This window comes from Rissa tridactyla, chromosome 19 (assembly GCF_028500815.1).
Source record: "Rissa tridactyla isolate bRisTri1 chromosome 19, bRisTri1.patW.cur.20221130, whole genome shotgun sequence".
In the NCBI taxonomy this organism is placed as follows: domain Eukaryota; kingdom Metazoa; phylum Chordata; class Aves; order Charadriiformes; family Laridae; genus Rissa; species Rissa tridactyla.
In genome coordinates, this window is record NC_071484.1 from 6,897,630 (window position 1) to 6,922,918 (window position 25,289).

The 25,289-nt window shown below is 49.0% G+C and overlaps 1 protein-coding gene across 9 annotated transcripts; it reads left to right on the forward strand.

Moving 5' to 3' along the window:
* The first annotated feature begins 242 nt into the window (after positions 1–242).
* Positions 243–25,218, forward strand: PIP4K2B (phosphatidylinositol-5-phosphate 4-kinase type 2 beta). 9 transcript variants are annotated; one of them, XR_008469819.1, is made up of 12 exons: positions 244–461; positions 9,824–9,921; positions 11,543–11,639; positions 15,652–15,804; positions 16,567–16,713; positions 17,064–17,102; positions 18,458–18,571; positions 18,858–19,116; positions 19,512–19,615; positions 20,306–22,045; positions 22,583–22,619; positions 23,489–25,218. XR_008469819.1 is itself a non-coding variant. In XM_054224033.1 (10 exons), exons 1-10 carry the CDS (start codon positions 285–287, stop codon positions 20,384–20,386), a joined length of 1,269 nt encoding a protein of 422 aa, XP_054080008.1. In that variant the 5' UTR covers positions 244–284; the 3' UTR covers positions 20,387–25,218. The 9 variants fall into 9 exon arrangements, 2 of the variants coding, with proteins under 2 accessions (XP_054080009.1, XP_054080008.1); XR_008469822.1 differs by having other exon boundaries at positions 20,306–20,967; XR_008469823.1 differs by having other exon boundaries at positions 20,306–20,486.
* Positions 25,219–25,289: the final 71 nt, after the last annotated feature.

Genomic DNA, 25,289 nt, shown 5'->3' on the forward strand with positions numbered 1-25,289 from the left:
CGGCTCCTCCTCAGCGGTGGAGCGAACCACCGCGGGGGCGGGGTGGGGGAGGCGGGGACGGCACCACTGCGGCGGGAGGGGGGTGTGGACACGGCCAGCGAGGGGGAAGCTAACGGGCCGGACCGGACCAACGGGCAGGGGCTGACAGGGCCGGGCGGGACCACTGGGGGAGGGGGGGCGGGGGGGCGTGGGCCGGGCCGGGCGGAACCATGCGAAGGCGCTGGTAGGGGGGGAGCCCGGGGGAGGGGGGTCGGTCCGGCTCCCGGTGCCGGTCCGGGTCCGCCATGGCCTCGAACTGCGCTGGGGGCTCGTCGGCGGGGGGCGTCGGGGCGGCGCTGGGCTCGGCCCTCAGCGCCAGCAAGACCAAAACCAAGAAGAAACACTTCGTGTGCCAGAAGGTGAAGCTGTTCCGGGCCTCGGAGCCGCTGCTCAGCGTCCTCATGTGGGGGGCCAACCACACGGTGAGCGGGCCCTCCTTCCCCTTGGGTCCCGGACCTCCCCAGCCCCTCGGGACGGAGCCCTCGCCCCCCTCACACCGGGCCCTTCCCCTCAGCGAGCGCCCTCACCCGCCCCGGATCGGGCCCTTCCCCGCTCTCCCTCAGGCGGGGCCTCTTCCCGCCCCCCTCAGAGCAGGGCCCTCGCCCCCCGCATCGGGCTCTACCCCCCACTCCCACTGTCCCCCGAAATCGCAGCCTTCCCTCCCCCTGGCGTCCGATCCCTAATCCGGGTCCTTCCCTGTATTCCTGCTCCCAGGGCACCCCGGTGTCAAGCTGGTCCCGCTGGCCCGGCGGGTGCCCGCCCTGTGAGGAGACACCCCCCCCACCCCCCTCTCCATGGGGTCTGTGTGTCCCTGGCCCCGGTGGTGTCTTTCTCCTGGGGCACCTTCCCCACAGCGTCCCCATCTCTGGGCGGTTTGGGGTCCCCCCCCGGGCCAGGGTGTCCCTCCCAGCCATCGCCGTCCTCATGCCTGGGGTGGCTTTTGGCTTCTCTTTGCCCCTCACACCCGCCCGTCTGCCTCCATCCTCTTCCCCAACACCCTCTTTCCCAGGACAGGGGAGGGGGAGTGATGCCATTTTGGTTTGCATCCCTTTGTGTGGGGTGCTGTTGCCCTGGCACACCCCCTCGCTGGCACCGGAGGCCCTGAGGACACCCGTTGGGCACCCACAGCGCTGTCCCGTGTCACAGCCCCTGGCTTTCCCGCTCAGGGCAGGCCCTGTGGCCCCGTTACGGTGTGGGGACTCCCACGTGTCACGACCCCGAGGTCCCATGCGCACGGTGACAGTCCTGTTCCTCAGTTGCCTGTGTGAGGACAATTCCGTACGTCTCTCATCTCCGTCCCAAAGTACAAAAGGGTCTTTTGGCCCCATCTGTCCAACCTTGTCTCCATCTACCAGGACTCAGGCCGTGTGTGTCCCCTGGGCTCTGCCTCAGTTTCTCTGGGTAGTGGTTGGTGCAAGTCTTAGGAGGGAGGTGGGAGACGGTCCCTTGGAAATGTCTGCGATGGCTCGACTCTAATCCATCTCCTTTGGAGGTTCCTAAGACTATCTTTATGTTTTTTCTCTGGAAACTTCTTCCTCGTCTGTGATGGCAGGCATAAATGTGGTGCTGGAAAGGACTGATTTACCACTGCTCTCGTGGATGTGGGTAATGGATGCTGTTCTAGGAGAACATTCAGGTGGTCAAAGAATTTGTAAACCTCATCTCTTCCTAAATTAATATTCTTTTAGGCCTCAAAACCACCTTTTTCTCCAGTGAATTAGTGGATGCGTGGATGTTTCATAGAGAGTGAAAGGGATTTAGGCTTAATCTTTGCAGAAACAAATAACACACACACAGAAAAAAAATAATTAAAATTGCGTTTCTAGCTTGCCTGATGATGGAGTGAAAGCTTCCAAATGTAGTTCAACACGGCGCTGTCTTTCTGAGTCAAAGGATATTCCAAGTGCTTGCTGCTCAGAGCCTTGCCCAGGAAGCAGGATAATGAATTTAATCAGGCTTTGATCAGTGGTGCTATTAGGAGCCCTGAAGAAATGGAAATTGGTGGGATTCTTCTGAGTTTCATTTGTGGCCTCTTAGGGAGAGTTGTTGCTCGGTGGCAATTAGCTTTTTTTTCTTTTTTTTTTTTTTTTTTTGGTCTTGTAGCTGTCTGGGTACTGGGAATCTGGCAGCTTTTTTAGGCACTGTATTGGGACAGTATAACTTTTGGAGAACTTGGCTGTGAAATATTTAGGCAAAGGGAGGAAGGCAAGCTGGCAGTTCCGTATGACCACTAAGCTAGTAATGAGATTGTATCGGACATGTGTTATGAAGAAATTGCTGCCAGAAAGGAGGACGGTATCCAGAGAGGCTGGGAAGGGGGTTAGAAAATTTCATCTGCGACCTCGTCGCCCTTGGACAGGCATCCAGGATTTCCCAACAAATTCCTGCTGGTTGCTTTTCCTCCACCTCTCTGCCACTGATCTCTGTCTGCATTTGGGTGAGTCTCGTGAGTGCCTGCGAGGGTCGGTGATGGTGTGACCGTGCTGTAGAGCAGGCTGCGGGCTGAGGTGGCTTTGTTTGCTCATCCCCATCTGAGCCTGGGGGATGGTGTTGGTGCCATGGTTATATGGGAAGTGGAATTGCTTACATACCTCCAGCAGATGGGTATGGACAGTTTAGAAATATTTTCAGGAGTGTCTTTGGACTTTGTTAGAAATCTTATGTTTGTTTGTTTGGTTTTTTTTTTAATGTTTGGCTTCTGAACCACGGTTTTACAGGGAGGGATGAATTCCGTGTCCGTGGAGCCTTGCCTGGGGATCCCTGCGGTAGGAGGGGGAGAAAACTGCTATCAGCACAAACCATGAGACTGTGCCAGGAAGATTCTGTCAAAAATACTTGCATTAAAGATGAACTTTTTCATGAACAAACCAAACAAACAACCATTTTATGCAATCCACCATTTCTGTTGACTGAAGACATTCCCTTGGGTCCGTTAACTGAGTCTGGCAACAGTTCGGCCCTGCCTTGAGTTTAAACAAGCTCGTTAGCAGCTGGTGTGAATACAGGCAGTGATGGGTCTGGAGAGGATCAGGAGCGATGATGTTAGCACACCAAGAACAGGAACTGGTTTCTGGAACACCAGTACTAAGCATTTCTGTTTAAATAGCGAGCTGGGTCTTGGCTGTCCTGGTGGTCCCCAGCCAGCGTTTAAATCGAGTGAACTGGGATCGGGGTGGGGCTGTGGCTAGCGTAAGCAGGGCCAAACGTGGGTGGTATTAGTCCGACAGCTAAATTTTGAACTAGAAAACCATGGAGGGGAGGGGAAAACTCATGCAGATGCGAGAAGAAAGTGGAGTCACAGAGGCTCACCCTCGATTCCTGAGTTTTCTGTAAGGCACTGTAAAATTCAGTGAACACGGAGATGGTTCCTGGGGAAGCTTTGCTTGCGACTGCTGTTGTCATGGCATTGGAAGAGGAGATGCAGCTCCTCGGTGTTGGTTATGTGCGTGTTGCTCTGTGCACGTTCTCCACACCCTGGCTGGAGCTCCCGGTGCATGGGAGCTTGCCAGCAGCAGAGGGAAAGTTGTGATGGTTCTGGAAGGGAGAAACCATCTCGCACTGAAGAACAAGATGAACACGGCAGTGTTGTGTGGTGCTCTGGAAACCACAGAAATGGTTGTAAGGTGCTGATTATACAAGGCACTGGGATCCCAGTGAATCTGGGGGTTGTTGGAGAGGCGACTCTTGTTTCTGTTTGTTAAATGAACAGTCAAGTTCATACGGGACATGGTGATGCTTTTCTGGGTGGCAGTTCATCAACTGGAAACGATCCCTGGAGCTCTGTGGATGCTGGCAGGGGCAGGGGGTAGGCATAAACAAATCCCGTTTTTGTGGAAATGGGTAGATCTCTTCTGTTGGCTGTGTGGATCTTGCCCGAGGCAGCCTCCTGCGCTCCAGAGGCTCCGATGACTGGCTGAAGCACCAGCCGATCTCCCAGGACCTTTAGGAGTGGTGCCAGCCAGTACAAAACACAGCTATTTAGTATTCAAGTGAAATAGCAAAATTGGGATTTGCAGCACGCTTCTCTCTTCTCTGCAGTGTTGTTTTTGGTGTTGCCATGTTAATTCTAGCCAGAGTAGCATCTGCCACATATCAAATGTTGAAGTCCTATAAATTGGTACTGGCACAGGGTAAACAGCATGTATTTGTCCTTTCCAGCACTTGCTGTCTGCTGTGGCTCTAATTGACCTCTGGAGAGTGCAGCATATGGCGATGGCCATGATAGCCCGTGTTAATGATCTAGGCCGGTGGCTCTGAACCTTCTTATCCTGGGTCATCCTGTTAAAACAGAGATTCCAGGAGCCCTTTTCCCACCTGGGAAATGGAGAGAAAAGAGGGTTTTCTTGGGTAGTTCAGCGAGGAAAATGGGGCTGAGTTGCCTGCTCTGCCACTACCTCATGTGGCCATGGGTAGGTCGTTTAACCTTTCCATTCCTCAGCTCCTCTTTGACCCAAGGGACGCGGTAGCTCTGCCCGCCTGCAAGTGGACTGGGAGGACGGATGCTTTCCAGTGGTCCCCAGGCTGACACGATGGGTGACGGGCTGCCCTGCGCTGGTGGGGCAGCAGGGTACCACTGACTGATTCCTCTGCCGGTGACGCAGCGTTGTGCTGCAGCTCCATCAGGACGCAGGAGTGCTTTCCAGCAGGCTTCAAAGTACTTTGTTGGGGAAGAGGTGGATTTGCTGTCACTAGGGGATGGATTTTTTTCCTCTTAAAGCGTGCTGGTATCCCTACAGTGCTGATAGAAATTATTGACTACAAGGTTCATGCTTCCATAGCAGTGCATGGGGGCTTTGTTAGCTTGGATACTGATTAATCATGCTCTAATTCATGGAAAACAGTATTTTTTTTCTCAAACTGTTGCCCAGTTGCTGTACTGTGTTAAGCAGTGGCAAAGTTTTGCTGCAGATGTGGGTTTGCCTCCATACTAGTTAAAGTGATTTTGCTATGTGTCTTTTACCTACTTCCGGAGAGTATTATAAAGTTTAACTAATGCCTGCAAAGTACTTTGAGATGCCTGATTGACAGGCTTTGAGATGAACAAAGTATTTTTATTTTCCTGAGTAAATTCCTGTTGTAAAGAATCCTGGAGAGTAGACTCACACACTCCATCATCTGGATCTTGTTAGTAAACAAATTGCGTTTTCCCATCAATTTACTAATGGTAATTGCCACTTTGAGGCTACAGTCAGGTTTTGAAACAAAATTATGCCTGGCCCATTCGTTCTAACAGCTGTCCCTGAATGACACAGAATATTGATGTGCCTTTTATTGAAAAAGGAATTGGCTTTGGTGGGGAAGAAAAATGATCAACTACAGATAAACCCAGAATCGTACTGACTGGTGTTGCTCAAGAATTCGAGTGACCAGGAAATGCAAGCTGAACAGATGGAGGGGAGGTGGTATTTTTCCAGCCCTGTGAGGCCAGGGGTGGCCATAGACTTCTCAGTGGCGTATGGAAAAATGAATTCTGCTGACTGAGGATGAAGGGCCCGGCCACTCCTGTGAGGGGAAGGGGAGAGCCGCTGGCTGGGGAGCTGGAGAAACAGTGGAGCTGAGCTTGCTGTTCCTCTGGCTGCTGGGCAAAATGCGGCTTTGAAGAGATGAGGGTCTTCTTTCCATTACCTACTGCTGTTGCCCCAAGCCCTGCTCCCTCCTTCAGTGGCATCAGGCTGCCTTTCCCTCTGGGGCTCTGGCTGGGATCCTGGCTGTTTGACACACCAGGCAACCTGCTGCCGTACCTCTCACCTCACTGGGGTGACCTCCAGGAACACGGGGCTGCTTGCCTGGCTTGGGAAACTGCTCCTTTGTTCTCAGAATATGGTGAAACCAGCAGAGAAATGTGAAGCGTCTCTCTCTTAGTGGCCCTGCTGTTGCTTAGTGAAGATGTCAATTGGTTTGTCTAAAATGTGTCTTGGTTTTAAATCCTCTGAGCTCCACTGAGAGCCTCCGAGCCTGGTGCATGTCTGAGCCTTTTGTGAAGCTGACAGACATGTGCCATTCACACTGTCTCTGTCCTTGCTGCAAACGCAAGTGGCAGTGGCAAAATGCACTTCTTAATGGTGCTTTCAACCCGGGACTGGTCCCTGTCAGGTTGTCTGTGCTTTCTACCTAGTGGGGGAATAGAAAACTCCAGGCATAAAAGGACTGTGCAAAAGCAGGGGCTTATTTTCAGGGGGATTCAAAGGCAGATTAGGTTGAAAAAGCTGGATGACTTACAGAAAACCAGCATCCTGCTGGGCCTGGAGGCAGATCCCTGGTCTGAAGAGCTTGTGCTCTAAATTAGCCGTTCTTAACTTTTTCCGCTTTGGGGGACCTCTAAAGCCTTTGCAGTGGAGGTGTGGAAGTACCCCAGCACAGGCTGCTCTACGGCATGGACCTGCTCTTCACAGTTGCTTCTCGAAGTAGCCCGTGACCCCTGCGGTGGGGGACAGAGGTGTGTGACTGCGGTGCCGTCTGCTGCTGCACCTCAGCTCTCTGCAGCTGCCTCTTCTAGATCAAAGAACCAAGTCCAAGATCTCGCTGTGCACCTTGTGGCCACCACCAGCCCCAGAGATCTCCAAAGGTCCTGGTACAGGCAAACCTGCTGCAGCCGGGTGACATCTCTTTGTGGGAGACAGGTCAGACCCACGGTAACGGTCTCCCCAGGAGCCAGGGTTTGCTGGGCACCTCATTGCTATGCACCTTGCTGTGACCTTGCCTTCTGTAGCATAAATACACAGAGACACACACTCTGCTATATATAATCTCCTGCTACACGCCTCTCCCTGGGGAGAAGGCGAGAGAGCAAACATGTGCCAGGCGTTAGTCACGTTGCTCTCGGAGGCTGCTCAGATTCCACCGTGATAAGCAGAGGAGAGGATCCCTCTAGAGCGGTGCTGTCCACTGCTTTTATTTGGGTAAGGTCTTCTAGGGTTTCATTTGGCACCACGCTGCAGGACCCGGCCCGATAAGCCTTAGAAAGGGGCACTGGATGCTGAGGATCATACTGCAAGAAGGGGGGGTTTGGGATATCCCTTTTCCAAGGCGGTGTCGGGGCTTTTCATTCCTCTCCATTTGGCATCCTGAGGAGAGTGTCAAGCATGGGAGTTCCTGTGGGAGCAGACAGTGCACATCCCTCTTGCATAAAAAAAATCCAAACAAAACAACAACAAAACCAACCAACCAACCAACCAAAAAAATAAACCAAACCAAACCCATATTTGCTTTCAGACCGGTGTCAGGAACAAAAGCCCAGTGGCTGGCTGACCAAGAGCTGCCGTGTGCTGTGGATCCAGGGCAGGCTGTCAGTGCTGGGACTAGAAATGGCCAGTTCAGCTCTTTGGCAGCAATTCTAGTCCCCAGCACAAATCCCTCCCTTCTCCCCATCTCCTCCAGAGCCAGAATCCCGAAGCATCCAGAAAGCTCTGCTGTACGCAGCTGGAAGGGGGAAAAGGCTTTTGCAGGGGGGATTTTTTTGGCTGTTGTCAGGCTGTTATATCTTGGGAAGAGTGAGGGCATCTTTTAAATGAGACGAGGTATAGTGGCGCACCATTTCTGCCAGTCAGGAGACTTGCAACAGGTACAACATTTGCTTTGAGGTTTCTGCTTTGGCAGAAATGAGGACATCCAGAGACATCTTGACATCTCACTTTGCTAACATTTCTGTCTGAATTTCTGGCGGGGAGGAGACAATCTCCAAATCGCTGTTCCCTCTCAGCCGTCAGCACCCTTCCTCCGCGCTGGAACAAGCTGATAATAGCTTGTTTGTGCCTTACCCACCGCCGAGAAGAGGGCTGAGAACAGGCGTGTCTAAGGAGCTGTGCTGTCGGGCTTCCCCTCCTGTTAGACAGCAATAATTAGTGGCTGGAGGCAGCGCCTCTCTCTTGATACAGAATTGGCTGTTTTCTCTTCCCCACCTTCACCCTGAGGGGAAATCACTGCATGGGACTCTGTGGACCCCAGGATCTGGGAGATCCCTTCCTCACCTGCGCCCCCCTTGCCTCTCCTCTCTTCTCTCTGTGGCTCGCAGAGCGGCTCGGTGCAGGATTGAGCCTTTAGCTTAAGCTGGGGGGTATTGGCCTCCCTGCTCCGTTGTGATTACAAATGATGGGAGGCGTATGGCATTATTTATTCATTCATCTATGCAGTGTTCTCCATACACCCCAAAGGACTTTATGGGATTGCTTAATGCTCCTTGGTGCTGCTATAATGTAAATACTGGGCAGGGCTTTGAAGAGCAGCATCTCTGCTCTTAGCGGAGCGGTGGCCGGTTTACTTCCTGCTTATCTGTTGTGTGGGATGACTGTCTCTGAAAATAGTCATCTTTTCTCTGTGCAGCCTGTGTGTGTCCTTCTTTTCCAGTCTGACGTTTGTTAAATCTGGTCTGTTTTTTCATTGGTAATGATGGAGAAAGGATGTGAAAAATACATACCTCATCAAAGGCTTGCTCATATAATTAGACAGCTCACTGCACATCTCCAGAGCTGGGACGCCCATGGTGCTCGCAGACTTGAACTGTGCCACGGATCCCACTGCAGAACGGCTCCCTCATGCCTCCTTTCGTCTCCACCTCCTTGCAGGAGATGTGGCGGCAGCTATTTGGACAGTATTTTTTGTCCTGTTGCACGCAAGGAGCGGGGAATCCCAGAACTGGAGTCCATTTCCTTAGGCTGACGGCTTGGACCCCGTTCCCCGTCAGCGGGGAAATGCTGCGTGTTTTCCAAGCATGCTGGATGTCATTTGACCTGCCGAAGGTTTTGGTGTTGGGAACAGACCCCAGGCCTGACTCCAAGCCAAACCCCGCGATTGCCAATGTTGTCTGCTTCTCTCCAGCGTTACCTGCTTGGCGCAGGAATTATGGGAATGGAGTTGTAATGAAATTGCTTCCTGGATCCAGCATGTTAATAGCAGCTCAATTAGATGGGACTTGGGTGATTCCTGTGAAGTCGGTGTGAATGAATGAATGATGCTGGGGCCGTCCTCAGAAAAGGCAGCTCAGAAACGTGCAGCCTCTTGACCTGCTCTTGAGTGCTGGCACATCCTTGTCAGTGCATGGGCTCGTCAGGAGCAGAGTAGCCAGATATAGCGCAGAGGTGGATTTTTTTTATTTTTTTAATTTTTTTACTATTGATGCTTTCGCTGCTGGGTGCTGTAGCATGAGCCCATCTATACAATAGTAGCTGAACGTTCATTCTTCTGCTTTCCTGTATTCCTGTGGCTGCCACACATGACTAAGGAGCAAAAACAATCTAGTGGAGTGACTCATCCCTTTAAAGAAGGTGGGATAAGAGCAACAAGAGACAGCAAGCACAGAAACAGCATCCACAGGGGAGCTGTGCTGTGCTGCACCAAAGCTACCCAGAGTCTGCTCTGTCTGGCTGCGTTGAAGCCTTTGGTCATCCGTGATTTGTAACAGTGAGAACTAGTTAAGAAATTGGCTGATGCAACATTTCCTAAATAAGGGCAAAGGTGATTTATTTAAAACCCAAAATCTGCTATTTCTTGGTCTGTAGGTTTGTCTCGCTTCTAAGCTGTATCTTGGATGATCAGTGGAAGGTGGACAGATGAAGGAGCCGAGGCTGGCTCAGCAGTACTCACCACATGATTGAATGAGGTGCTTCTGTGGCTTGTAACCACAGTATTCTCCAGGTTGCTTCAGTACAGCAAGTTGCTCTGAAAGTCTGATGGGTTATATTGCTTCAAAAACAGCTTCTGGGGTATTTGGCATCCGTGTAAGTCCATTGATGGTAACTGCAGGGCAGTGGAACTTGAGTTTAGAGTCTCCGTTTCCTTTCTCTTTTAGATCAACGAACTCAGCAATGTTCCCGTTCCTGTCATGTTGATGCCCGATGACTTTAAAGCCTACAGTAAGATTAAGGTGGACAATCATCTATTCAACAAGTAAGTAGGTGCTTCCCAACTTGTTTGTCTCTATAATTTGAGCTCTTTGCTGTGGGGGAAACTGGCATGGAGGAGGCCTTTTGGTTTGTTCCCTGTTGTAATGCCAAGATGATCTGGTGTGGCTGGACGCATTCCCCGAGTCTGTGCCCTGCCCAGACCACTCAACAGGATGTGGCAAGGGGTCAGTCTGTCACTGAGAAGCCATCTTGTGGTTTGGTTTATATCATTTGAGTGATGAGAAGTGTGGTAAGGCCGAGCTCAGGAGTGACACTACTACAGAGCTTGTTATACATAGATATTCACCGGACTGGGTAGAAGATAATATTTTAGAGTTTGCAAAGTGTAACTTGTCCAAAGCTGGAGTTTGCTGCACATCTTGTTTATGCACAAAACCGATGCAGGACTGTCTCTTGATTCCTGCTGTGCCCTGGGCGGGTGTCCTGCCCTGACCAGCAGAACCCAAATCCCGAGACTATGGAGGAGAGGGTAGGAGTTTGCTCTCCGTGACCTCCTGGGTTCCTTGTTTCTTTGAGACTTTTCACAGGAGACAGCTGTGAAGCTGCATTATCCCGCTGGCCCATGGGGTCTGTATGGAGTTACCCCTTTCTCCTTTTCCCAGAAGATCAATTTTTGGAAGCCCTTTTAACACCGTTGTTGTGGCTGGTGCTCAGGGCTGTGTTCTTCACCCTGTCTCTGTGTGTGCAGGTCTGCAGTGCTCACTGATGAATGCTTCGTTTTCACTAAGTTTCACAGGGATCAGCTTTGAGAGTGGGGATGTGATTCAAAAGTTTGTCTTATCTGGCACCTACAATTTGCAGTATCTGTTTTTCCCTCTTCTCCTACAGAGGTTTTAGTTTCCCACGTATTGGTGTAAAGGATTCTCATTGAAAATGAGCTAACAAAATCTCCCACTGTGTCCAAGCAGGACCATCCTCTCTGCTTCTTCCCACTAGGCAGAAAAGAGCTCTGGTAGGGAGTAGATGCAGCATCCCTCAGCAATGGGGAACGTTGTCTGTTGTCCACTGTACTGTGCCCCGTTCCCGGCTGGCAAGGGCTGGCAGCAAACCTTGCTCTGTAACGGTTGGGACTGGTCTGGAACATGCCAGACTGGAGCTGATTCACCCCGTCTCCTTTGCGTTCTGGGTGAGATGGTTTGTCTTGTGTTGACCTTTCTTTTGACGCACGAGTGATCTGATCTGATCTGAAATCAGAGTCATCCCCCCCTTTCCTCCAGCTTTTCATCTGAAACAGTAACAGTGTGTTGCAGGGGGCAGCTGTGTTACTGAACGGAACAAAGCAACAAAGGAGGAGGAAAGAGAGAAATTATTCTGTCAAATCTGTGCTTGTGACAGGGGAGATTGTTCTGCAAGGCCGGCACCCTCATCCAAAGAGCCTGTTAGTCAAAAGCTGGATCCTGCAAGCATTTCTATGAACAGATGACTTTTGTAGGCACCCAAAGAAACAAGCTGCCCTAATGAGGGTAAATACTTGCAGAACAGGGCCCTTGTAGGTAGGAAGGGGCTTGGATATCCTGGGGGGTTAGCAGTGAAGTGGGAGAAGAATCCAGTTTGATTTCACAAGCTGATCATTGTACAAGAATATCTTTTCTGCTTTGCCCTAGGGAAAACTTGCCAAGTCGCTTTAAATTTAAGGAGTATTGTCCACTGGTGTTCCGAAACCTCCGAGAAAGATTTGGGATTGATGATCAAGACTACCAGGTACCGTCTCTTCTCTCCCTGCCCTCCTAAAACCTCTCCCTAGGACAGAATAACCAAGCCGGCAGAGAATCTACAATATCAACAGTTTTGTGTGGTCAGTTTTTATGGGCTTATAATCATGGTTTGAATGGTTTTACCATAACCCTAAAGAAGTAGATCTTGCTGTGCCAGGCACTGGGCAATGGCAGAATGAAAAGATGGTCCCCGCTCCTGAGCGTTTACAGTCTGGGCATAAAGTAAGAGGCAGCAGATGGTTGCAGACAGGCGGGAGCTCAAGGATAACAATGATCTAGTGCAGAACATCTGCAAGGAAAATGAGCCTGTCGTATTTTTACAGATTTGGGTGCTGTTTTAACCAAGTGCGTGTGCCAAGCATTGGTGCTGTTGAATTGGGTTTATCAAGGTGGCAAAGTTATAGGGAACTTTGGGACATGTTCCCTAAGGCCAGAGGCTCAGGCTTGCCTTGGAGGGGAGAGACATTTTCTTGTATTAATACTGCTGGACTTAAATCCAGCGAGAGAGAGATGTCGCAACTGTTGCTGCTACAGCAGGGCCACCCTTCCACACACGGCACTTAGTCTTAGGCACGCAGGAGATGTGTGGTAGCAGGCTGCTTAGAGACCTCTTAAATGAGGGACAAGCCAGTGCAGAAAAAGAGTGGCTTTGATAGCTGCGTGGCCTTTAGCAGGCTGAGTGTTAGGTAATTAAACCCGGTATCTTTGGCACTCCGCTGCAGTTGATAAAGGCTGGCAATATGCCAGCACTGACTGGTCGAGGGCTTCAACTAAAATACTCCCTGGAATCCGCCAGCCCAGAGAGGCACATTAGTGCTGGAGCAGTGGGTGAGTGGTGCAAGCTTCTTGCTCTCCCCCTTCTTTGCTTCACATGCAAGCCCAGCCATGCTCCCTGCTGCCTGCATTCTGCAGAGAGGAGATGGGAGCAGAGCTGTTCCTGCTAATCCCACCAAAATGCTTCCTTCTGGTAGTGTGTGTGTGTGCCCATGCCCACATATGTCTGTATATATGCCCTCCCCAAGCATGTCAGAATTCTCCCTGATTATATCTAGGTTATTGCCTGATCTCCCACTGTTTCAAGGTTAATATAATGAAGAGATCTGTTTTCCTACTCCAGCTGCATGGCTCGTTGCAGTGGTGAGACACTGGATCTAATTGATCCAGTTTCTGGTCTCATGTGGTATGGAGCAGGGAACAGATGTGTAGCACCTGAATCCCCTCCTCTGTCCCTTGTTCCCAGAGCAAGGGGGGAGCATGCTGGTCCCTCTGTGAGAGGGGGTGACCTCTGAGGATACCAAGATGGGTGTTTGGGGCTTTTTGCTTCTTTCTGTAACTGTGTCTCAGTTGCCTCTCTCCTGGCTGCCAGGGCCCATCCTACTCGGCTGCCTGTTCTCAGGCGCGCTGGGCACTCTGAGGGTGTTTGCTCAAAGTGAGACACGTTTTTTCGAGCAGAACTGACAGTCGTCTTTGCTTTTCTTCTGCAAGGGGCCGGCCATCCCCAGGAGGAATAGTAAATGCTGGCTGCTGCCTCGTGGCTGCCTGTCGCAGCTCTGGTCTGGGTGACTGCCCATCTGCTGACGGAGCTAGAGCTGAGCCCAGCGTTAGGAGGCAGGTGGCGTTCGTTGTGCCTGTGTGTGCTCAGTGCCTTCTAATTACCTGCGAGCCATGAGTTTCACACGCAGATCTCTCCTGCTTGTGATGGAAGATCTCTTTTATTTTCAGGGCACGGCTGCTCAGCCCATGCTTTTCTCGAGCACATGCTTGTTAGATTATTAATTTTATTTTTTCCCTCCTACCGTCAGGCCCGTTCTCTAGGCAGCGATGGCGTTTTGCCAGGAGAAGCAGTGCCGTTGCCTCCTGGTCTGTTGACAGTCATTCATGCCAGGCTGTGTATGGCTCTTGAGGAGGCTGCTTGGCCAGCAACACCCTGCCCCTGGGGCTGGCTGTACCAGGGAATTACTTTGTGAGCTGGCTTCCTCCATACCCTTCAACGTACTTGCATGCGGTGAAGTCATTAGCTCCTAATTACTTTTTCTCCCAGTCCATCCACTATGGTATATTTTAGAAATTTTCTTCCCAGTTTCTTTTAAGAAATGATCAGAACCGTGTGAAGTGACTTACATAGAAGCACCCATAATCTTGTTGGTTCTCAATACCTAGTTTATCATTTATGTTTTACCTGTTGCTCTGAAGGATTACTTCTCCCATCCCTGGAGTAGAGCAGTTTGGCTCTTTAGAGGTGTCCAGCTAGAACAGAAAGCTGAAAACATTCATTGAGCTAAATTCAGGTGGGTAAAACTTGATGGCTTGAGTGGGATTTGAGCCAGGATGTTAAATATAACACCTGAACTCTGGGAGTCACAGGAAGGGAACAAAGTAAACCTAAGGGCTAGGAATTTGGTAATGTCCATATGTGGCCATGGTTTCTGCTTTCCATCTCCTCTAGAAGAAAAGCTCTGTGGTTTTGAGGTGAGGGGTGATTAAACTGTGTAGCACAGGCTCATTTGCAGATGTCAGCAAGAAGCAAAGGTTTTGGTTTTTTTGTTTGCCTTTATTTTCCTGACAGTTTCCAAAGCCCTTGGCAGGAGTAGAGTTTTTCCCCTGCTTCATTAAAGTTTTAAAAGCTTTAAATGCTTCATTTTGAAAGGAAACCTCCCGGCTCACTTGCAGCGTGACATGGTAAATCCCTCTTTCGCAGCAGGCTCTGTGTGCCTGCGTGTTTGGGTCTGCAGAAGAGCAGGCTCCCTCTGCTGTCTGCTCTTCAGAGAGCTGAGGGAAGGAGAGAACAGTGTAAGTGGCAGCTAAAAAAAATACATCGTGAAACACATTGTCCAACCCCGAGATCCTGAAAGCCACCTCTACCTTGAGCTAACGACCACTGACCAAGTGTCAGTACCATCGTGTTTCAGAGCACAGCTCCCCTCATACGCTTGCACCAGTTGCAGGGAAATGCTAGGGAGAGCCTATACTGGTGGTGGACAAAATGGCTTCTGAACAGGTGCTGGTGGCTGGGGTGGTGGAGTTGGAAGGCAGTTGCTGAGAAGTGTTGGAGGAAACAAGCAGGAGACTGGTGACCTGCTTGGGTTAGTCTGGAAGGTGCAAAGAGTAGTGGCTCTAGCGGTAGGATGAGGCTCACAGCAAGTCCCCTACCTGGGGAGAGGCATCAGAACAAAATGTTCCTGTGGTGGCTCAGGAAACATGGGAGATATTTGCTCTGCAGTTTGCTTGGGATTTTCCAATTGTGCTGCAAGTACGAAAAGAAGCTGCAGTGTTTCGTTGCTAAGGGTGGAGACAGGGGTGTAAAGACAGATGCTGCTGGCTGTCGGAAGAACAACCAAGCTATTTATACTCGCAGTCTTTTTCGTCCAATTGTAAGAACAGCAGAGGCTGAGGGTGGCTTTTGGTTTCAGGATGACCTGTAAAGAATTCCCAAACAATGAGGCTTTTGCTGGTTTAGGCTGCTTTTTGATGGAAAAGAAGGCAGGCCATTTAATTCATTTTGTTCTATTTTTCCGTAAACCTTGAAAATATCCTGACTCTTCTTAAATTTCCAGGAGGAAATGCTAAGAAGTCTTGCCCTGTGTATACTGACTCTTTAAAAACCCCTTAGTCAAAAGCATCTTCAAAAATGCATGCCAACTGTTGGAGTAAAATGTGTAAACAAATAGAAGGCCCAGATGAAAGCTCTAAACTCCATGGCCAGACTTCTGAACAATTGGGTTAACCTCAGCAGTGCTGAACACTCGAGGATGCTTGCTTATTAACAGTCACGATTGGAGTGTGTTTGCAAGTGTGCTCTGAAGCTTGGCCGGGACACTGCCACGGTTACGAAGGTGGAGCACAAAGTTCCTGGGATGTCTTGTTATTCCAGAGTCAGGTTGTGGAGCTGGCCCTGGTCACCCATGTCTCGTCTGCTTTCCAAGACTGCTTTTCTTTCTTCTCCAGGGAGGTGGCAGCTCCTGCCTCTCCTCCCCACGTTTTTGTTCTGGTTCCCTCAGAACTCGGTGACACGAAGCGCCCCAGTGAACAGCGACAGCCAGGGCCGATGTGGGGCCCGGTTCCTCACCACCTACGACAGGAGGTTTGTCATTAAGGCAGTGTCGAGCGAGGATGTAGCAGAGATGCACAACATCTTAAAGAAGTACCACCAGGTACGGTGAGTCTAGAACCCTGGGAGGGGAGGTGGCAAAACGCCTTGGGGAGCATCTTGTGACATTTGCTGGGGAACTGGAGCTTGGATTCACAGTGTGCAACCTGGCAGAGCTTGCAAATAGCTTTTGCAAAAGCAAACAGTATTCCTTAGCATCTGAGAGCCAATTATGGCACAGCTGCCTGTTTCTTCACAGTGCTGAGCCCCTTCACAGCTCACCCTGTTCCTTACATCAATAAATTATGGATCGCTGGTACCTGAGATCTGCAAACACGCTCCTAATTCAATCCTTTGAATTAGACTTTCCAAAGGGACCAGGGAGGAGACAGTTACGTGCAGCAGGGAAGGGGGGGCAAAGTGGGACAGCTGGAAATGTTCCACCCTGGTCCACATTATCTGCCAGTCCATCTGCTCTTTACTTTCAGATCCACTCACATAACCCCAAGAAGTGAAGTTAGCCAGTGCCAACAACTCGCCCTGAGTGATGGACATGCACACCTAGCCTGTTACAGCAGGCTGGACACGCACACAAATGGGATGCTCTGTCTCAGCGCAGGGCTGGAAGATTCTTACAGTGCCCTAACTTGCGTTTCTTGACACCCTAGGAGCCATTTGCAAGCCTCCTTTCCTTTCACATTGGTGTCAGATAGCTGGAAGTGGAGGCTTCGCTATCACCTTCTTGCTGAGCTTGTGTTCTATCAGAGATGGGTTTTGTGTGACAGTACTGTCTTTCTCTGCCCTTCCCTTCCCGGCTCTCCTCCAGTTCATAGTGGAGTGTCATGGGAACACCCTCCTGCCCCAGTTCCTCGGCATGTACCGGCTCACCGTGGATGGAGTGGAAACCTACATGGTGGTTACCAGAAACGTGTTTAGCCACAGGCTGACTGTGCACCGGAAATATGACCTGAAGGTGAGGGTTTGGAGGGCAGTCGCGGAGCCGAGAGCTCCTTTTCCAGAAGGGTGGGAGTTGGTCTTTGTAACACCAACTTGACAGGGTCCCGGGCTTGGCTTTTTGTTCAGGGTATTAGGTTTTGGGGGCTCTGGATGGGGCTTCACTTGAGGCTCAAATGTTGTTCCATTCCCCTATCCCAAGTGGCCTACACCACACTAAGTCTGTCTCAGGCATGAAAAAGGGATTGAGCACTGATTTTAAAAATACTTTCATTATTTTTCTACATGGAGGAATTAAATGGTGTCAATGAATTCTTCAGGAATATGACACACAGTGCAGCAATGCTCTTGTCTTTATTCTTTTATCAGGGCTCAACGGTATCCAGAGAAGCAAGCGATAAAGAGAAGGTATGGACTGTTCCTGGCCAGCCTTTCCTTCCTCCTGGTGATTGGGAGCAGATGGGATCCAACTGACTTCCCTTTTCCAAAGGGGTATCGAGCAGGGGATATTAAATGGGCCCTGAGTGATAACCTGTTTCTGTCCCACCTTCCAGGCTGTGCCCAGTAACTGCTCAGGAAGAGATGGTGCAGATCTGGTGCTGCCCTGCCCTGCCCTGTTATGTTGACACTACCAGGAGTGGGGGGAACTTCCCAGGGGACAATCCCACAAGTACCAAATCCCACATTAGTGCAATGGTGTTTTTGTGGGAAGATTTCTTCATAGCACTCCCTGTGTACCAAACTGAGTCAGGTCAGCTGTTAGCTTTTGCAACAGATGCTTTTATAAAACAGAGCGGCTTCTCTCGGATTCTTGGCATATCTCAGCATGTCTGTAAGTTTGGTTTCTGGTGCCATTAGGGAAACTTATGACTTTGCCCCTGCAAAACTTTGGCTGTGATGCTGCTATGAAAATTCCTGTTTAAATCACAGCAGTAACTCATGATACTACGTTTTGCACATGCACATGGGATTTTCAGATTTGGGACCACAGAGTGAGTCTACTCCAGCCTGTCCTGAAATTAGATCTCTGGCATGAGCCAAGGAGCTCCCATTTACACCGAATGCTTGGCGTCAAGGCACGGCTTCATCGTGCCCAAGTGTTCCCAGCTTGCTAGCTGTTTACTCAAGCTTTTTCTGCTTATGCAGTTTGTCTCAGACAATTCATATTAGATCTATATAAAGCCACCACACATATGTCATTTTAAGAACAAAATAATTTAATTCCCAGCTGCACAAAGGGGTCGTATGTTCTTCCATATCCCTGAGAAATCCTCAGAGGTTGCTGCAAGCAGATTCCTCAACAAGCAGTGGTTTTAATTTTTTCCTCAAGCCTTTAGGGAGAGAAGCGTGGGGTTTTTTTCAAGCCCTCCCCCCTTCCAGAAGCCGACAAAATGCATTTCTTTTCTGTTCTGGGAGCTGGTTGGACCGTCTCTGGCTGGAGCCCAGCTGTCAAGTTTTCAGCCTGCAGCACATCTTCCCGGCAGTCTTTAAAGTTGAGTTGCTCTCTGTGTCTCCCTTCAGCTTCCCCCAGGTACAGCTCAGCACATGGATTCATTGACAGATATTGTGCTCTGCCTGATGCCGTTTTCATACTTAGTGGACAGGGTGAGACCCTTCACCTTATTAACAGGCAAAAGATCCTGGTGTGACCCCCGACTCGGTCAGAGTCTCTGGGCAATCAACGTATTGATAATGAATTGTTGTACCAGCCCTCCCCCAAGAAGTAGGGGTTTGGAGAATTTGACACAGGCTTTTTGTTGCAGGCCAAGGATCTACCAACGTTCAAAGACAACGACTTCTTGAATGAGGGTCAGAAGCTGCATGTCGGAGAAGAGAGTAAAAAGAACTTCCTTGAAAAGCTGAAGCGGGACGTGGAGGTAGAGTTTCCTGGGGAACAGCTTTTACTCTCTCTCCCATAACTGGATCCTCACTGTGGCCTCTGGCTCAAGGGGTGCAGCAGTGACTGAGAAGAAAGTCATTCCTGGATCCGCCAAGCAAATGCAGTCAGGGTTATGCTGATGGCAGTGCGCATATGAGCTCGTGTAGATTCTCTGGAGTCTAGTAAGGGTTTAGCTCTCACTACAGGGAGATACTGGCAAGGCAGGACTGAGGATTTCCAATCCCCTGTGGATGCTGTTGTTCTCACTCATCTCTTTCTCACAGTTTTTAGCTCAGCTGAAGATTATGGACTACAGCTTGCTGGTTGGGATCCACGATGTTGACCGAGCAGAGCAGGAAGAGATGGAAGTGGAGGATCGGGCAGAGGATGAGGAGTGTGAGAATGATGGTCTCGGAGGCAACCCCATCTCCTCCTATGGCACACCCCCTGACAGCCCTGGCAACCTCCTCAACTACCCTCGCTTCTTTGGGCCTGGAGAGTTTGATCCTTCTGTTGATGTCTATGCCATGAAAAGCCACGAAAGTGAGTATGATGGAATATCACCCTGAAGAAGGTCTGGAGGGCAGAGGAGGTGTCCTGTGGTCTGGCTGGGCTAAATGGAGTGGGAGGACTGTCCACAGAGAGAGAGAGAGACCCTGCCAAGTGTCTCTCCTTTGCTGTACAGTCCGTTGTTGTGGACGGTGTGTGTTGGAATGGGTAGAAGTTATGCTTGGAGAGTAGTGACATGTTCAGAGAGCGTGCGGGCCTCTGGTGTGCTGTTTCCAGTCGTTTTTCTCTGCCCTTCTGCAGTCTCCAGCTGCCTTGCTTTCTCTGCTAGTTGCATCAAAACAGATCTGCCGTGTATTTCTTAAAGAGGGGGGTGCAGCTGGGCTTTGCTCACAGCTCAGGGTGTGCTAGCGACTCTCTTGCCTTGCTAGGTGCCCCCAAGAAGGAAGTGTACTTCATGGCCATTATAGACATTCTTACGCCATATGATGCGAAGAAGAAAGCTGCACATGCTGCCAAAACAGTGAAACATGGGGTAAGCAGCCTGCCACCCGCAGGGAGGATGGACTTTGGGGCTTCTGCTTTGCCTGCACGCCTGTGTGCGTATGTGTGATATCTCCCGATGCTGATTTTTCTACCGGCATGGAAATTCTCCAGTGATCTAGTGCCCAAGAACAGCTCTTCCCTCACTTACTGTCTCCTCAGACTGTCTTGGAAAGCCTTTCCCTCTGGTTGGTTGGAGATGACTTGCATTTATGTCCCAGTTTGGGAGGTGCTGGATTTCCCTGGTGTGGCACCAACAGAGCAGGAATGGACTGGCTGCAGGGAGACGTACTGTCCTACCCGCTTCCTGGGGCCAGTCCTGTTCCCTGGCAGCAATCTTGAACTTCCCAAAAGGGCTAGAAAAATTCCCAGATTAGCAGGACATGGAGTCTTTCACGCTCCTTCCAAATCTCCTGTAAACCACGAAGGAACAAATCCAGTGCATTGAGTCAGTGGTCTGCAGAAGATCCAGCTGGAGCTAAAATCCATTTCCTTGGGGGTCTCTCTAGACCTGTCCGGCTGTTGTTTTTCCCTAGAACTTGCAAGTTGTCAGGGGTCTTGCCCAGCAGAGCCAGGCCGTGCTGCCGTGATCACTCCTTGCTGTCCTCCCTCCCTGTGCAGCGCTGCAGGGTCTGCCCTTCCAGGAGGGTGTTGTGACTTGTCTCTCCTCTCTGCCTTGCAGGCTGGGGCAGAGATCTCCACCGTCAACCCAGAGCAGTACTCTAAACGCTTCAACGAATTTATCTCCAATATCCTGACATAGTCGTCTTCAGCCTTCAGCGAGAAATGAAGAGAAGAGGGGCTACTTCCAAACAGAGAATGCAGCCTGCGACACTAAAACAGACACTGTAGCAGCATGTGGGGTGTGTGTGTGCGCGTGTGTGTGTGTGTGCAAGAGTGAGCGTGTGGCACTGTGTGACTTAAGAGAAAACTAATTCTAGGTGCACCCTCCAACAGTCCACTTGACCCAGGTGGAAAAGTGGGTTTTTATGTTACAGAAGTGCCCAGACATAGATTTTGAGGGCTTTTTAAAACAAGAAAAGTGCATTGTTTCAGCACTGCTCTTTCTAATGACATTTTCTCCTCTCTGATCAAGAGAATCCCATAGGGATATGATATGTGGCACTGTGTAAAAGGGGTCGCTCTAGATCACGTGCGGTGGGAGTGAAGCAGTGCCTGATTCCACAAACTACACTATTATTTTTTTTATTTTATTGGACTGTCTTTACCAGAAAGACATACAGGCCCTTTTATTTCCCTCTTGGTAGGAATTGGAAGGAAAATAGCTCACCATTTCAAGGACGGAAAATATTACTCTGATAAGGAGGAGTCGCTGAACTTTAGGTAAATTCAGACTGGGACACTTTATATTTTTTGGTTAATTTAAGTAACAAAAACTTTTTTTTGTAACTGCACTTGATTTACAAGAAAGACGAGGGAAATGAACATCTACCAAAGATGATCGCTTAAAAAGGTGTAACTCCTAGAACCTAAAAAAAACAGTGTGAGATGTAGTTAGAGGCATTGAACAACCTCAGATAATAATGTACTCGGACCCATTGTGCTTTAAATTGGCCAGCTATGAGGATTTCATAAAACAAAAGACACAAAAAAAAAAAAAAAAAGGCATTTTGTACCTGTAGATATGGGATAGTATTTGACTATCTGGACCGTTTCCCTGTCACACCTCAGTCAGGAATTGCCGTGTCTCTTAGATTACAGCTTCACATCGCGGTTCTACCAGTGTTAATCTAGCTAATGTTCAGTCTTCCTTACTTGCCCAATCTGCAACAGGTACTTGAATTTCTTTCCTGACAGAGGTTCTTTGGTTAGTTGGTTTATTTTTTAAATGGCAATGTGACTTGCACACGAAGGAATTGGACTGGCTACCAGTGGGGAGTGCTGGGAGCTGTGACTGGAGCAAGTTCCACTGCTCAAGAGGACTCAGGACTTGAGCTGTGATTCTTTTTACTCTTCTCTGCTCCATACCCCTCTCTAGAGCGACAGTCAAGGAGTGGAAATGTTCGAACACTTGCGCCAGATTATTTCCCCCCCCCTAAAGAATTGGAACTGATTTGCGTGACTGAATAATGTCCTGTTTTGTCTCCAGAACGCTTGTAATATTTTTCACAGCCAAGCTTGTCAGACTTGCTTTGGGTTTTGTTAGCTCTGCTGCACAACAGTTACAGATCTTTTGGTTCTTTTTTTAATTTTCTTTTCTCTTTCCAAGCAGGGTTTAGCGTTTTGAACAAACCTCTTGCAGTTGAAACATGTTGCTTATCTGCCTTGAAACTGTTTTCACATATGCCTTTGTTTCGGGAATACGCTGTTTCGAATGTCTGTCCTGTGCTGTAACGCGTGCTACAGTTTGCTGTGTGGAATTTGGTCCTTTTGAGAGATAACTGGTGCTCATCACATCCTGGTAATTTCCCTAGACTAACGCTAGCTCTGGTCTGGATTCTGAATGTGGGCTTGGGGTTTTTTTTAATGTTCATACCCACATTCGTGATGTGAATCCCACAGGTCTCAACTTTGAAGGGGACAAAAGGGGGCTGACGTTTCAGCCCGCACGAGTGCACTGTAAATAGAGTCTTTAAGAAATGAAAAATTAATATTAGGGCTCATAACGGGATATGAATCTTCTTTTTCATTCATGGGTCATTCCCTTTGACATGGGACAAATTTCTTCTGCCGCTGTAGTCCAGTCCCTCTTCTGTGTGATGTGGGGGCTCACACACCGTTGTCTGGGAGGCTGGAGAGTCTCGTGTCTTAAGGTGTGTAGCTGGAGAAGCCACGAAACAAACGCAGCTATGAGAATACTTTAAAAAAGGGAGGACTTAGAGGGTATCATCAGCTTAGTTTTGTGGGCATTATATTGGTTGCTTTTCTCTTAAACAATAAGCACTTAAGTTTACTATCAATTAGAAATTAAATACCGATCGCTTTTTATTCTTGACAGTTTTAAAAATCTGCATTGAATCTGCAACTTTGGCCTGGTAAGTTTGCTGTTCTCCTTTTGGGAAACTAGCTTGTACCTTTTAAACTGTTTGTCTTTAAATCATGTATTTAAAAAAGACGAGAAAAAGGGGGGAGGAAGAGAGAAGGAAATTAGTGAACTGCAGGCATCCTGCAATGAGACACTACAAAACAAACAACGCAAAGAAAGTAGAAAAACAAAGCTTGCTTAGCTAGGAGCAGCAGTCTCATTCACTGAATTTCATGAACAGAAATAAAATTAAAATGCAGGTAGTTCCTGCAGCAAACTTTACAGAAGTCACGATACTAAGGGCTTAAGAGCAGTTAACTGTATTTTCTTATTCCACTCCAAAGAAACTCCTGCTAGAATTAAATTGGCTGTCTCTGGCTCAAGCGATAGGAAAAGCCCCATAAGCTCTATTCACGTTAGCACTTCCCCAGTTCTGCCACTTCTGTCAAGTTGCCATACTGTGTGTATTAAAGTAATTAAATGCAATTTTCTCACTTAATGATGTATTACCCAGGTATGTAACTTTGTTTAACATAAGCATTTTGTATATTGTTTACATTTTGAAAGGTAGCATTACGTTAAAAATGCTAATTTTTGTTTCTAGACAGTATTTTTATTACCAGAATAAGAAGTGAAGCTGCAAATATTTGATTTGTTTTTAAAAGGGACTTTTTCTTTTGTTTTTGTTGTTTTCTTTTGGTTTTGTTTTGGTTTTGTTTTTTTTTTAATCTTGTTTTAGGTCACTTTTTTAACTCAAGTATTTAAAAGGAAAACCCAGCCCTTTCAATTCTGGTTTTACAACTGCTTGTGCTAGTTTGTTGTCTGTTTCTGGTGTGAATTTAGTTCTAGTTTGCTGAATGTAGATATTTCTGTCTGTAGCATGTACCCTGCGGAACACTTTACACTGAAGTGCATTTGACTGAAAACCACCCTCGGCTGAGAGAGTTGCAGTAGGTAGGCGGATCGCTCAGATCCTGGTCAGAATACAGGATTTTTCAAGAAATTGCAGTGCAATTCTTTGGTCAACTGGAGTTTCAAAAAGGAAAGAAACAAACGCAGTGTGCAGTGTCTCTCCAGCGCCCGAAGGCAGGGTGAGTTTGTGTGAGAAGCGAGCTGCGGGAGCTGTATTCCTGCCTGTACCGAGGGTCAGTCTGTTTCTGAACACGAGCCTGATCTGTCAAAATTTAAGAACTAAAAGCTGCTTTGAAGCTAGAACTTATATCTCCCCCCGCTAAGCTGGCTCCTACAGCGTAAATAAGAGTGGGAGAGGGCAGGCGGAGTATGGAGTCACAGTTTGGGTGCTGCTCTGCCCCAATAGTGCAATAAAAACCACTCGAGAACACGTTGGGTCACCCTTTGGTAGGGCCCTCGTGTTCTGGAGGTACCAGGCAGCACCCGCCTGTGGTGTGGGCGCCGGGAAGAAGGGCTGGTATTTGCTGCACGTAAGAAAAATGTCAGCAGGCGTTCGCTTCTCACAGCAAGGAGCAGTGAGATCCTTCCCTCTGGTCTCATACATGCCTCTGATTGACCTGGTTTTAATTATAAAAGCTGTGATCATGAAATTCCTTACAGGGAGAACTTCTGGGCTAGTAGGTGACTCCAGATTTCCTGCATAAATGAGGCTGTACTCCCACATCCGCGAATCCTAGTTCTGAATTGGATTATCATAATCGGCAAGAACACTAAAACGCTTGAGTCTCGCCTCCTTTTCCAGGAGGAAACTCCTGCTTTTTCCCCTCCAGAGCGCTGCCACAGCTCCCTTCAGTGGGAATGTCACTGGGGGACTCACCTCGTAGCCCAAGACGGGCACAACGTGAGGTTGTATCGTAGTCGCGGGCCGTGTTTGGTCGGGCTGTGTCAGCCCCGGCAGACGGCTGTCTCCAGTCCTGTGACTACTATGCAGTCTTTATCCATGCCTCCCTAAAAGCTGCACCGAGGTAAAGTGTTTAACCTCCAGGTGGTACAAACCTTTCAGTGTGTGTGTCCTAAACTTGGTTTTTGCAACACTGCGTTAACCGATCTGGGCCAGGTCATCCTTAAAATAGCTCCAGAAAAACAAAACAGCCATCCTCTCCCCGTCTGTGTCTTAACGCCCCGTTTCAGGTTTGCCCGTCAACTTCCCCTACTTCTGCAGAGCCATTCTCCAGTATCCGTATTAGCCACTACTGATTTTCCTTGCTGTTTGAATTGAGTGTCTTGTGTAATAGCGACGGCGAAGCTTAGGGAACCAACTGCTGGTCATCCAGCGTTTGCAGCGGGTTCAGTTTTCGCCGCTCGGGAGTTGTGCTGGCCTCTGTGGTGCTGCACGATGCTCAGTGCAGCTGGGTTGAGTTGCGTCAAGCGAGCGTATTACACACAGGTCACAAGGGTGGGCAGGGCTAATCAGTGCAACTGAAAAAAATGTGAATAAATTAAGTTTAATCTAAAACTAAAAAAAAAAAAGGCATTCTAGGTTTTTTTCACTGCTGTTTTTTAAATAGGAATTTTAAGTCCTCTGTGCTTGTCTGTTTGCTAGGAGCAGTTTGAGACACTGTTACTGTTTTGAAATGCATGCATGTTACAAGATGAGTCTCCAACCAGAGAAAAATAAAATTAAAACTTTGTGTACATCTGTTCCTTGCTGCTGTCCTCTTTCAAGTGTTCTAACGATCAGCTGTTACTCCGTGAGGTATGTGGTCAT

Excerpts from the sequence above, each read along its gene's own strand:
- PIP4K2B (XM_054224033.1), top strand. The coding sequence starts at position 285 with ATGGCCTCGAACTGCGCTGGGGGCTCGTCGGCGGGGGGCGTCGGGGCG. Across the intron at positions 16,714-17,063 it reads ACCGGAAATATGACCTGAAG|GGCTCAACGGTATCCAGAGA; the intron begins GTGAGGGTTTGG and ends TTCTTTTATCAG. Across the intron at positions 17,103-18,457 it reads AAGCAAGCGATAAAGAGAAG|GCCAAGGATCTACCAACGTT; the intron begins GTATGGACTGTT and ends TTTTTGTTGCAG.